Source organism: Pocillopora damicornis, chromosome 3 (assembly GCF_964200805.1).
Source record: "Pocillopora damicornis chromosome 3, jaPocDami1.2, whole genome shotgun sequence".
Classification (NCBI taxonomy): domain Eukaryota; kingdom Metazoa; phylum Cnidaria; class Anthozoa; order Scleractinia; family Pocilloporidae; genus Pocillopora; species Pocillopora damicornis.
In genome coordinates, this window is record NC_142672.1 from 27,612,241 (window position 1) to 27,624,652 (window position 12,412).

Sequence of the window (12,412 nt, forward strand, 5' to 3'; positions counted from 1 at the left end):
CAAAATGCCAAAATGCCAAATTGGAAGGAAATTAAGTGCTGATTGTAGCCTGTAGGTATAAGCACGCGTGAGGCACCCATATTTAGTGAAAAGCACTAAATAAATCATCATATTAAATCTTTGTCTCGTACGTCGCGGCTAATAAGTGACAAACATGATCCCATGTCCTCCCTGTTCAGTGAATCAATGCACCGAGAGCGCCAACTATCTACTCAGCCAGCGGTTTCTCAGTGAGAAAAACAAAATGGCGTCGGCGAGCTTGGAGGAAGAGGACACAGAACTGAACTTTGGAAAGCTTTTAGTGAGGACGTTTAGCTCTAGTGCTACACCTGATAGTAAGCGAGATGCTCAATGCAAAGTGGAGAGATTGAATCTGTTGAACATCGCAAATCTTTGCATTAAAAATCTCATCGATTCAGCTCTGAAACTTGGGAAAGTCATCGACGAGTCGTTTGAACCTTTTCAGCAATTTTTTGTAATGCTCGAAAGCGTTCTACGACATGGCTTAAGGAGTGAGTAGATATCCAAGAATGTTTCTACTCAAAAATCGCCAGTAGTGCGAGAGTGTAAAAGTTGATGACTGAAGCCGGATGGGAAGCTTCTTTTCATTATCAAAGTGAAACTTAATATTCTAAATCTTAAAACAAAACAAAACGTGAAACCTTTTTTTTTTCACATGACTACTAATGCTACAATCATTTTGAAATCAGTTTTTCCTTCAGGTAGGTTGTTGACTATTTTTCACCGAGGAAAAATATTCCGATTTCTCTTCAATGAAATTTGTGACACAGTTTGGAAAGTCGCCATAGTGGTTGTTTTCATTCACTGTCTTTTTAACTGCAGAGCTTCAAATAAATTATGCATGAAAAATTTGTCCCATTTTTATTTTTAAGATGCATTTTTATGAACCCTACTCGCAGAATTAAACTTGTTCATGGATTATAATGATTGTTTAGGAATTAACCACTCTAACCTGATAACATATTCAAGTACATATTAAAATAAGGCAAGAATCTAGATCTTTTGCACCATTAAATTTTTCAGCCAGGTAGACGTTTATATTTTTCACCAAAAGAATTTTTAAAAAAATGTTTAAAATTCTTGAACATTTGTTTTATTTTAGCCATTGCTATTAAGTTCATGGTTGAATATGTGGAATTTATATTTTCATAAACCTGCAACTTATTTTTCTGGCATGGAGGAGGTAGAAGGCAAGCATGCTCCAGTGGGAAGAGGCTCTTCCCAGAGTTCTCTTCTCTTGTCCATGCCACATTTGCTTATTATGTGTGCGAGCAGATCAACAGTAATTTTAAAAATTATTTGATCACCAAAGCCTACAGTTGTATATTGTATGGTAAATAATGCACTTCAAAGAACAGTATAGCAGTTCTCTTAGCTGCTATTCCTTTGACTGTTATCTAAGTATGCTCTTTCTGTTTTCATTGTTTAAGTGAAACGCAATATTTTGGGTCAAAGGAAGGATTATTGGGGACCATTGGAGGCATTAGAGCAAGTTGCCCCAGATTCATCAGAGATTGTTAAAAGTGTTCAGAATCTTCCAAATATCAGGTACATGTATCAGTGCTGTATGAGGGCATTTCCTATTAATATTGACATTCAGCCCTGTAAGGTCCAAGCTCAGTGGGTAATAAATCCTAGAGACAGGTCCTTGTGACATACTGCTTTGAGTCTTCTGCTTCTTAAAAAAATGAAAATTTGCCATGTCACAGAGGTGTATCAACTGCTTGCTTAGTGTGTTTTAACCCTCAGTTCAAGGATGAAATGTGCATCGCCCTTTCTCAAGAAACCAAGAATAGTTTGAAATGGGCCTAGATATAGCTTTCCTTATTCTATGTATTCACTTCGCCCCTAGATCCCTTTATCGCAGGTCATTTTCTGCGGATGTTAAATTTTGATAGCCTTTTGCACCAGCATTGGAATAATTACAGATTAGGATTCAAATTCTCACAAAATTTGTGGTCTTGATGAGGACTGTTTAACAAAACCAAGCTTTGGACACCTATTAATAATTATTTGTTTTACTTCTATGTTGCAAACAGCAGAGAACTGCACCATTATCGCTTTTACTTTCATTAGTCTGGAGAAGCATAGATCTATAATAAGTATCAAACCTCCTGTTTTGAATGGGTATTTGAAATAAATTTGTTATGTCAGTTCCTTCATGTATTGAACAATCACACCCTGAAATGCTGTGGACATAACTTTGGATATTCATTTCAATCTCTATAGAACTAATCATGGTAAAGGACGAGCTTGGGTAAGGTTGGCCTTGATGCAAAAGAAACTTGCAGAATACTTGATGATTCTGGTAGAAAGCAAAGAATTGCTGAGGTAAGTATATTTGATAAACTAAAAGATGGCTGGACATGGTTTACAATACAATTTTAGTGTTGATGGATCAATGCCTTAACAACCCTTATACAATATTACACATCAGTCAGTGATTTTTTAAAATATTTTCAAGACATGTTGTCATATTCCTTTTTTAAGATGTTGCTATGGCAATAGTACTTCCTATAAAAAATTCCTTTCAAATTCTCCTTGTCTCATTTATGAGTGCAATAAGTGTCTAGCTTTCTATTTCACTGTCAGTACATGTAGATTGCAAAATTAGGTGAAGAAATGCATGGAGGAGATGAATCGATACTTGTACTTAAAGTTTCTTGGAAAATGATTGTAAACCTAGGTATATAAATTTTGTTGGTTATGGACTTTGTTTTTTAATAAATTACAATTAGGTATATTGAGTGGGGGCTTGTTTTCATAGTAAGCTCTATATCTTAAAATGGATTCAGGAAAACTTTAACATGATGGTTGATTATTAATTTAAGACCATTGGGTCTGTATAGAATCTGACAAATACTTATTGTGTGTAAATGAATATGGAAGCAATCCTCGCAGTTATGAACACAACTTCAGTAGTAGTGGAAATAAGGCCTGAAAAAATTTTTAGGCCTTATTTTTACTACTTCTTGAGTAGTGTTCATAACTGTGTGGATCACTTCTATATTTGTTTCTTCAACCACAGTTCACATATATGATTTTCATACATTTATATCACTTTTTGTGTGTGTTTGTGTATTTTCAGAGATTGGTATGAGCCTCGTGCTGCATTAATGCAAGAGGAAGGTTCGGTGATATCTGGTTTGCTTGTGGGGATCAACATCATTGACTGCAATTTTGATTTAAAGGGAGACAGCCTTGATACATGGGTAAGTGGTAAAACCTGTTTCCAGGAAAGAACAATTAGTAATAATAAAAGATTTAGGCAACAAAACAGCTTTAAATTGTCAACAGGCTGTGTAGGAGACTAAGGCTCAGTCAGTGAAGCAATCACAGTGCACATAGAGCTATCTCTTCTAAGCTATCTCTATCATTAAAATTGATGTGAATTTTCGTTCTCAGTGTGATGTGTTGTTTAACAATACTTTTGATATTGGAACTTGCAATAATCCATCTTCTTTAGTCTGCAGTTTTGGATCTTAGTTTGTATCTCAAAGATGGAAACTATTTAGAAAAGTCTTTCCCAGATAATAATAAAAAGTAAGTGTATGGACTTGTTCTCATTACTGTTGTACAGACTTTGCACTGTAGTTCTACTTATTTTCTTGATAGTATAATTTAAGTCTCTGGAATGTTTGAAATGGGAAAGAACATATGTTTGTGCTGATGGGTTTCAAAAAATTCCTACTTTATCATCAGAGCTGACTTTTTTCAAATATTAACTTTGTGATAAAAAACATATAACGAGAAAGTAACATTTAAATGCAGTTAATGGTTTCAACTGAATCCTCCTTTAGCAAAGTAGCAACTTTTTTTGAAAACCTATTGATGATTATTTGGAAATTTTGCACAATTTAACACCTTATCTCAAGTCCTGATTAAAGTTAACAATACATGATAAAAAATTCATAAGCCAAGTTTTTTAGAACTGAGGTCAAATTAGCAACTTAATGAAAAGATTTCTGTATACAAGACCACAGTCACAATATTATGTTTAGGTTTTAGGAGTCACTTAACCCACTTATAACAAGGATATGTGTACAGTCTCTGTACAACAGTTATGGTGCCATATTTTGTGGTGTTTGGGTATGTGTTACCCCATTGATAAATGCTGCATGTTAATGCAGTTCTATTTTTTTTTTTTAGAGGAGATGACAGTGAGGGAAGTGACTTAAGTGTGTTAATTGATCAGAAGACGTACCTAGAGGAAGTGAATAGAAACTTGAAGTGAGTTTAATTACATCAAATTATGGTGCTGTAATAATTTAAGTTGGATCAATGTTAGTATCTGAGCAATAGTGCACCTACCCATCCCCTGACCCAGTGTTAACCTTAACTCGTTGTTAGGTTTTTCACTCCTTTGCTACTATTGCGCCGTTTACTTTTGGGGTTTGTTTTACCCACTAAACATCTGGAACAGGGTATGCTTGATTACAACTTCAGTAAACTGAACATACATCCCTGAAGATGGTTTGGATCAACTAGAAATCTTATTACCCTTGCCGCATAGTTTTATTTCTCAAATAACTTCTGCTTAATTTGTGTTTATGGATGGGGCTAGGTCTGTATGTCATTACCTTGAGCAAAAGGTTTTCCTCATCAGGCCCCATTACGCAGACAATAAGAACTCTATAGCATGATCTATTCCTCTCTTCTTTCAGCTGGCATCTTGTGGGCCACATGGCTGCTCGCGCCATGGCGCCTGGCCCTCAAACATTGACTTCATTTTAACATGTTTTCAATAAAAGTGCACTTGTGGGGCCATATGAGTTGTATAATAATTCTTCTTCATCACTAACGTACATGTACCTTTGCATTTCATTTAGTACTACAGTAAACACTTTACAGTCAAAGGTAAAGAATCTGAAAATGACAAATGATGACCTTAGTACTCAGGTATGTTGAGTGTCTTGTACTGTGATGGATGTGCTTTTTGATTGTTTTTGTTTTCGTTTTTTTATCATTTTAAGGTGTAAATGCAGCAATAAATTTTGATGATTTTGTGCAGTAGTGTGTGAACAAGAATTACACAAGGTCTACTTAAGCTGCAAGTATGTTCCAAGTTTGGCTACTGGCATCCTAAATTAAAAATAAGCCACTTGATTTATTTTATTTATTCTTCCTATAAACAACATAAGAAATTCTTGATTTACTGCATGAATTTGTGTTAACAGCTTACATCATGTACTGAGCAAATAGTACAACTGATGCAAGAAAGAGACATCTTACAGGATTCAAATAATCAAATGAATGAAGTCAGTGCCAGGAAACTGCAAGTAAGTTTATTTTACTATGTTGAATGAAATGCAATTGAGGTAAGTTTATCGAGGTACTGCAGTTCCCTTTTACCAACAGCCGGAGAACTCGAGGTCTGTAAGCTACTTTGATAATAGTGCATTTAATAATAGTGGTGAAAATTAGAACAAAAGAAAATATCACGAGGAACCAATGTGAATTCAGTGTAAAAATAAGCAAACTGCCAGGAGCGCGAGAAAATGGGAGTAACAAGGTGGCCATTGGCTTAAGTTTTAAATCTGATTGGTTGAAAAAGTGGCGCGAGGTTTCTGGAGCGCGGGAAAATGGGAGTTACCAGGTGGCGATTGGCTTCAGTTTTAAATCTGATTGGTTGAAAAAGTGGCACGAGGTTCCCGAAGCGCGGGAAGTGTTAGTGACCTAGTGACGATTGGTTTCAGTTTTAAATCTGATTGGTTGAAAAAGTGGCGGGAGGTTCCCGGACCAATCAATTTGTGACGTGAAGCAAAACCGAAGCAATCCTGAATTACTTTCGACACTCAATTGAGATTTTCTCTGATGACCAAGCTAAGCTTATCATTGTGTTTTCTGTAGCTCGATGGTGAAGCATCCTTATACTATATTGGAACGCTTTGCATTTGCATCCTTGTGAAGGAGTGGGGTACTTTACGAATCTTCTACAACTGGAATCTTCTATCTTTCTAAATCTGAGTCAAATTTTGTCCTTTTTTTAATGGCGTAATAGACTAACCTGCAAGACATCTTCTTTCAAATCACCTCATATCTTTAAGGATTAGAGATGAAATGAATGACTTGCTGAAACTGTAGCATAAGGGTTAAAAGCCGCGGGACTTATGATTAATTTTGTGTTCTAACTGATATTTCAAGCTTGCACAAGCAGATATCGACGTTGAAAGAGAAACATACCAAAAATCAAGGTAAAATAAACTTTATAATGTACAATCACCAGTATGTACCATGCTCGAGTTCATCCTCACTGTTATCATTGACACCCCTGGAGGGTGGGGTGGAGGCAGATGAGATTTGGAAGGGTCAGAGAACAGGGGGCAAAAAGGTGCTGAGCCCCCCACCCCTTCCCCCACTTCTCATCCGCACATTGGTGCCAGCACAGTCTATATTAGGTTCAGTGAAATATTCAGTGAACAAATAGTTTCTTCAAGATCGTGCGTAGTGAAATTTAGTTCATGTGGGGCTTTTTTGTGAGTAACTGCCTAATTGTCCTAAATTGGCTACCATCTCACTGAGACACTTACGATTTGCCAAGAGGTTTGCCCAACAGAAAAAAGTCACCAATGACCTACGCAAAAGAAACCAGCTGAAATTTGAGTAGGGCTACGCGCTTGCTTAAGTGTAAATGAGCCTTCTGCCTCCCTTAGCTTCCTCTCTCCCTCTACTCGAACGCTCTGCCGCCTCTGGTATTGGTCAGCTCGTCGTAGGGTTCGAATAGAGCTCTGATGTTGTGATTTGGTGTTTCTTTATTGAATTTACACGTTATGGGTGGGAAAACGCTCTAAGAAATTAGCAATGATATAGCTATAATCTTATTGTTTGAGTTATTTTAATATCCTTTATCATGTCAGTGAGCTCGAAGATCAAACTTCCTATGTTAATAGAGCCATTTGCTTACGCGTCTTTCCTGAAACTCTTTTTTTCCTTGATTTGACAGGGAAGGTTTGAATGAGATGTATAATGTGATCAGAAAGCAATTGGATACAGAAATACAACTGAGAAAGGTAAAGAAAGCAGGGGTCGTCTTTTGTAAAACATTTTCGTCTGAGAAAAAATGTATCATATTGGTTTGAAACACATGTATGATGTAATATTTCATATATTTTAGGAAACAGAAAAGGAACTGGATTTGGCCAGAAGTATGAGAGAGGAGAGTGAAGTGAGTACATTTTGTTGTTTAAACAACTGCCGTAGTTGTTGTGAATAACGCAATGTTAATGTATCAACAACTAAAACAGTTTGCGAAGGACACGTATAAAAATAAGTGTTATTAAGTGAAACTTGTATTATTTTGTCTGAGCGTGCAGCATCACAATTATTATTTTGTTGAATGCGGCCATGTTTGGTTCGCCTTGAATCGAATTGGGTGGCCTGTGCCCGGTGTTCAATGAGTAAAACGAAGTGCGATATTAAACAGCGCCATAGAAGCGGAGGGTAAAAAAAAAGAGAGAGGTTTGAGTCCGGTCGAGTCATGAACCCGACCCGACCCAAACCTTTCTCGTTTTTTCGCTTCGCTGCTGCTATCATGCAATTTACCACTTCGCTCCGCTTTACTCAGTGAATGCTTGGACTAGTCTTCAAATTTGGTGACTTTGACCGTGCATGTGCTTTAAGTTCCATACTGGTTGGCATGTTTGAAGATACAACTAGCGGTCTTTGAGATTTGAGAATTATCCTCTTTAACACAAATTATCGAAACCAGTGCCTCGTTGTTCGTCGTCAGGTTGCCATGCGGCTTTTAGAAAAAGACATCCATGATAAGCAAGACACGCTGGTCTCCATTCGAAGGCAACTGGAGGATGTCAAGAAACTTAACTTAGAGCTTCACAACAAATTACAGGTAACACATTCACACTACTGACAAGGTTGTAGGTGGAGGAGGGTAACCGACTAACTGACTGACCGAGTGTATTACTTACTGCCTTACTGACTTACTCACAGGCGAACTGACTGACTGACAAAATGACTGACTGTCTGCCTTACTGGCTAACTGACTCACTCACTGGCTGACTGACCGACTGATAATGACTGACTGTCCGACTGACAGGTTAATTGACTCACTGACTGACTGACTGATAAAATGACTGACTATCCGACTCACTATCCGACTTACTGGCTGACTAACTTACTGACTGAGTGACAGACAAACTGAGTGACTGACCGGCTGACTGGCTGACTGACCCACTGATTGTCTAATTAATTGATTGATTGATTTATTAACTGACTGATTCGGCAGATGAGTGAGACGTCAACAAAGGACCACATGGGAAAATGGACAGAACTGGAAGAAAAATGTGCGAGACTGATAAGTCACACCAAGGAACTAGAAAACAGGTAAAAAGATTTCTGTAACCTATGATTGTTGTTAGATTTTTGTCTCGATCTCTCTAGAGCACTCGCTTGAATGTCCGCAAACCAAACGCCAAGAGGCCATCAGCGCCAATCCGAACAAAAATATCACAACGAGTTGGTGAGAATTCTGATTAAAAACCTCTAACTAAACTTAAGGGTGGGAAAACGCAGATAGCTGAGTTGCGTTGGGTCTTAGCGTTCCATCTGATTGGTTGAAACGGAGAGGATAGTGAGTTCTCTGGACCAATCATAGAGTGCAGGGAAGCGAACTGAAAACAATTCCAGATATCTCTCAACAAAGCCTGATCTGAACCTTTTTCTTTGTCTTTTTCCGCTGATTTAGCCTTGGTGAAGTGACATCAAAGAAAACAGCAGCGGAAAACTTGGCCAGCCAACTTAACAACAAGCTGGCTGACAGCGAAAGTGAAAGGTGATATGATAGAGCACACAATTTTTTTCTAATTGAAGGTCTCAAAACGATAAAACGATAAGCTTTCGCGCAAGTGTATGAACATATAAAACGAAGCCAAATGTGCAAAATAACACAATAAAACGGAGAACGAAGGTGATAAAAAGCAGGATAATTAGGAAGTACTTTTTAATAATCCTAGATTTAGGGGTTAGATTGTGTAACCGTAAACTTGCCGGACTTAGAATTAAACAATGCGCTGCTCTTTTGAATTCACTGTTTTGCACTTCAGAACTGCACTAACAACCAACCTGAAAATCGAGCGTGAGTGGAGAACAAGTCTGCAAGAAGAATCCGTTAAAGATAAAGAGAGGATAGGTGCCATGCAGATGGAATTAACACAACTTGAAAAACTTAAAAAGGTGCAACGATTGTGTTTTTCATTTCAACATTATTTATTTGCCTTAGTTCTGGATTTAGTAAAATTACGACCGGCCACTTATAAAAACTACCCTAACTCTCCTGCGCTCAAGCGACGCACTACCGAACCTCATTATTCAAGTTGCGATCTTGAGCAGTTAAGCAGAGACTGCCCGTCAGTACCCCTGAGCGGCCCTCGCAAGGTTCTTTTTAAGCTTTCCCCTAATCAGTCCCACCTCATTCTATTTTCTCCTGCCACTGATCTGATCACCATTGACGGATGTTTGGTTTAAGGGCACTGGGCAAGGGTGCAGGGTTTTTTTATTCATGGAGGAGTTATTTTATGAGAGGGCGGGCAAAACAAACTGGAAGTCCCTGTATGCCTCAGGCGCCCACCCTCCATTCAAGCAAGGCAGCTGGTTTATCCCAGTCCTTCTCTCATTTAATAATGTACATGAAAAAAATTACTCGCTTCTGATTGGCTGAAAACTGGTGCATTCTCATGTAACACGAGTGCAAAGTTGTAACACGAGTGCAAAGTTGTAACACGAGTGCAAATTACAAATAGCCCGCACGCTTTCAAAATTTCGTCAGTCTTGACTTTCTGCGATGTTTTTTTCATGTACGTTATTAACAAGTAATTTCTCTTGTAATTTGGTGTAATAAGCCTTACAGTCTCGAGCAATTTTGTTGTCTTTGAAAAATTTACTCGTGCTTATTTACACCAAATTGCACTCGAAATCATGTTATTACCTGTACTAATTGCATTCGGTATGTCACAAACTTAACCTGTTTTCATTTCATCACAAGGAATACCAAGCATTACATGAGAAGTACATGTCACTGAAGAAATCGTACTCGGAACAGGAAATGGTTAGTGGCTGTGGAAAGAGGGAGGTGCGGCATTTGCGTAGTGTCTTCATGAAAATGATAATTTGGTTTTTTTTCTTTGTTGTTTTAGGCACTGGTAGAAATGGGCTCTCATTTATCTAAGTAAGTACCTCACATTTATGTTTCTCCCACACTTTTTGCTCAAAGGTAGTCTCCTTCTGGGCAGTTTTTCGGGGTTTCGCCCAACGCAGTTTTTCAATGGGAACTTTGATAGATCTCTTCCGCGGGTCGTGGTCCCATTAATACCTTGTTCAAGTTTTTATCGTCACCTCGTGGGATTACTGTCTTTCTAAACCTACCTTAGGGTGCCTGCAAACAAAGGTATTTGTGCTAACCAAGCACTCAACGTACAGTAAACTGTACAACAAAACAGCCATTTGAAGTTAACGACTGAGTGTGTCTTGTTCACAGTGTAAAACTCCAGTTTTTTGTCATTAATGCAGGTAGTTTACACTGCAAAAAAAAGTGTTGCCTGTTCCAGACGTCCAGTTCGTAAGACGGAGCGAAATGGGAAACGGCGCGATAGTAGCGGACGAAGTGAAAAAGGAAGAGGAATTTTGTGTCGGGTCGCGGTACTTATTAAGAACTGTAAATAAAGTGTTCAGCAAAAAGTTGTTTCGACGTCACTAACTGAGTATGTCTTGATTAGTTCTCAGCAAAAGGTTGAAGAAATGAAAGAAGTTACGCAGTCTATGAAGGTAATGCCATTTGCTAAACTATGATGATGTCAAATGCGAAACGAGACTTCGGGGCAAGTGTCGTTGAAGTATTCGTATTATTTCAGTCAAGTAAGCTCGTTCACTAAGAACCTGAATTCCACGAAAGGAGTGGCTTCTGTATTTTTTTACTACCTTGGTGGATAGCGAAGGTTTACATGTAAAAAACTTCCAAGTGATCAGTATTTAAAAATCATTCAACTTTGCCTCAAGCAAAAGGCAAAGCCCAGAAAGGTTCCCTGATATTTTACGTACGATCTTTAGATGGGAAAAGTAAAAGAAAGCTGATTGATGGCGAGGGAAAGAATCACAGAGGATGTGAGTTTATAGGAGGGGGAATGGGGCGGGAGGGTAGCAAAACGAGATAACGTGCCGTTTAAATAATGAAATAAAAATGATATTGCATTTCTCGTGGGTCATTTTAGGACATGAAATGGGCTGAAGACAAGGACGCTACTAAATGTCAACAGTGTAATCAGCCGTTTTCTTTGGCCAGACGAAAGGTATTCTAGCTGTTGATTTAAGCATCTTACTTTCCTGGTATTCTAATGTTTGGGTGTGTAAATATTAGAGAGAGAGACCGGTTCTGATCACGCGACTGCCGGCTTCAGGAAAGCCTTATCAGACTACATACCATCATGAGGTTCTTTTCTTTTGGTCGTGCGTTTTACATGTAGATTGATCAACTAACTCACGTATTTGCCTTATTTTAGCATCATTGTCGTAACTGCGGTGGTATCTTCTGTAATTCTTGTTCGGATTACACCATGCCTCTCCCCTCCTCGGCCAAACCCGTCCGCGTGTGTGACTCGTGCTATACAACGCTACTGCAAAGATATCAGAGGTGACATGAGTTTACTGCACATGTGGTCAAGTGATGTCCTGCGACGGTGTTACTGCAACATGGTTCGGTGACGTGTGAAGAAACGAATAGATTCTTTGAATAATTCGAACACGTGTTTTAATTTTGGCGAGATAGTCACATCTCTAGTGTAAGCGAGGCAGAGTAGGAAGTATTTTGGTGCCTTTATGACGGCTCTTGAACATTATTACAACTAAACGAGAAAACTACTAGATGAAAGGAAGACTGATTGCTAGAGATCTAAATATTGAAGGAAAGACAAATTTAAATGCAAGACGGGTTTAAATGCAAGCTTTTTAAATTCTCACGGTTATCTATCCTTTTGACATTGAATACCAAACTGAATTCTAAATGTCGTTCTAATATAAACAAAATTTTTTTTAGAAAATTATATCACTGTTTCGAATAACCTTCCAACGTAAGTGTTTACCGCTTCTTGGTCATGACTTAAATTTCATAAATTATTCTTATAACTGTGGAAATGTCAAAGTAGCTAAGGGAGTATTTTTATCAATTCGTGGTGACTTGTTAAAACTTTACCATATTCATCAACGAAATAAAAATTCAAGTTGACTAGAATGGATCGCTGGAACAACGCTCTTCCATTGGATCCTGTGTTGTTAGCAAACACCAGCTTTCCCGCCACGTGTAAAACCTCCTCTTCCTCCATCATAGCTGCGCTAAAAAAAAAGTTGCTTCCGTGAAACCTTGTGTTGACACTGTGCCTGGACTGGT

At 38.2% G+C, this 12,412-nt stretch overlaps 1 protein-coding gene across 2 annotated transcripts; it reads left to right on the top strand.

Annotated features, from left to right (window-relative positions):
* The first annotated feature begins 225 nt into the window (after positions 1-225).
* On the top strand, positions 226-12,256 carry LOC113666423 (RUN and FYVE domain-containing protein 2). 2 transcript variants are annotated; one of them, XR_016184900.1, is made up of 20 exons: positions 226-512; positions 1,452-1,569; positions 2,251-2,352; positions 3,110-3,233; positions 3,488-3,564; positions 4,171-4,251; positions 4,851-4,920; positions 5,199-5,300; positions 6,166-6,215; positions 6,965-7,031; positions 7,136-7,186; positions 7,751-7,867; positions 8,264-8,361; positions 8,723-8,809; positions 9,081-9,210; positions 10,019-10,081; positions 10,170-10,201; positions 10,543-10,797; positions 11,241-11,318; positions 11,529-12,256. XR_016184900.1 is itself a non-coding variant. In XM_089200004.1 (20 exons), the coding sequence occupies exons 1-20, from the start codon at positions 245-247 to the stop codon at positions 11,661-11,663; spliced, it is 1,899 nt and encodes a 632-aa protein (XP_089056130.1). In that variant the 5' UTR covers positions 226-244; the 3' UTR covers positions 11,664-12,256. The 2 variants fall into 2 exon arrangements, 1 of the variants encoding a protein (XP_089056130.1); XM_089200004.1 differs by having other exon boundaries at positions 10,749-10,797.
* Positions 12,257-12,412: the final 156 nt, after the last annotated feature.

Excerpts from the sequence above, each read along its gene's own strand:
- LOC113666423 (XM_089200004.1), top strand. The coding sequence starts at position 245 with ATGGCGTCGGCGAGCTTGGAGGAAGAGGACACAGAACTGAACTTTGGA. Across the intron at positions 5,301-6,165 it reads TCAGTGCCAGGAAACTGCAA|CTTGCACAAGCAGATATCGA; the intron begins GTAAGTTTATTT and ends TGATATTTCAAG. Across the intron at positions 10,798-11,240 it reads AAGTTACGCAGTCTATGAAG|GACATGAAATGGGCTGAAGA; the intron begins GTAATGCCATTT and ends GGGTCATTTTAG.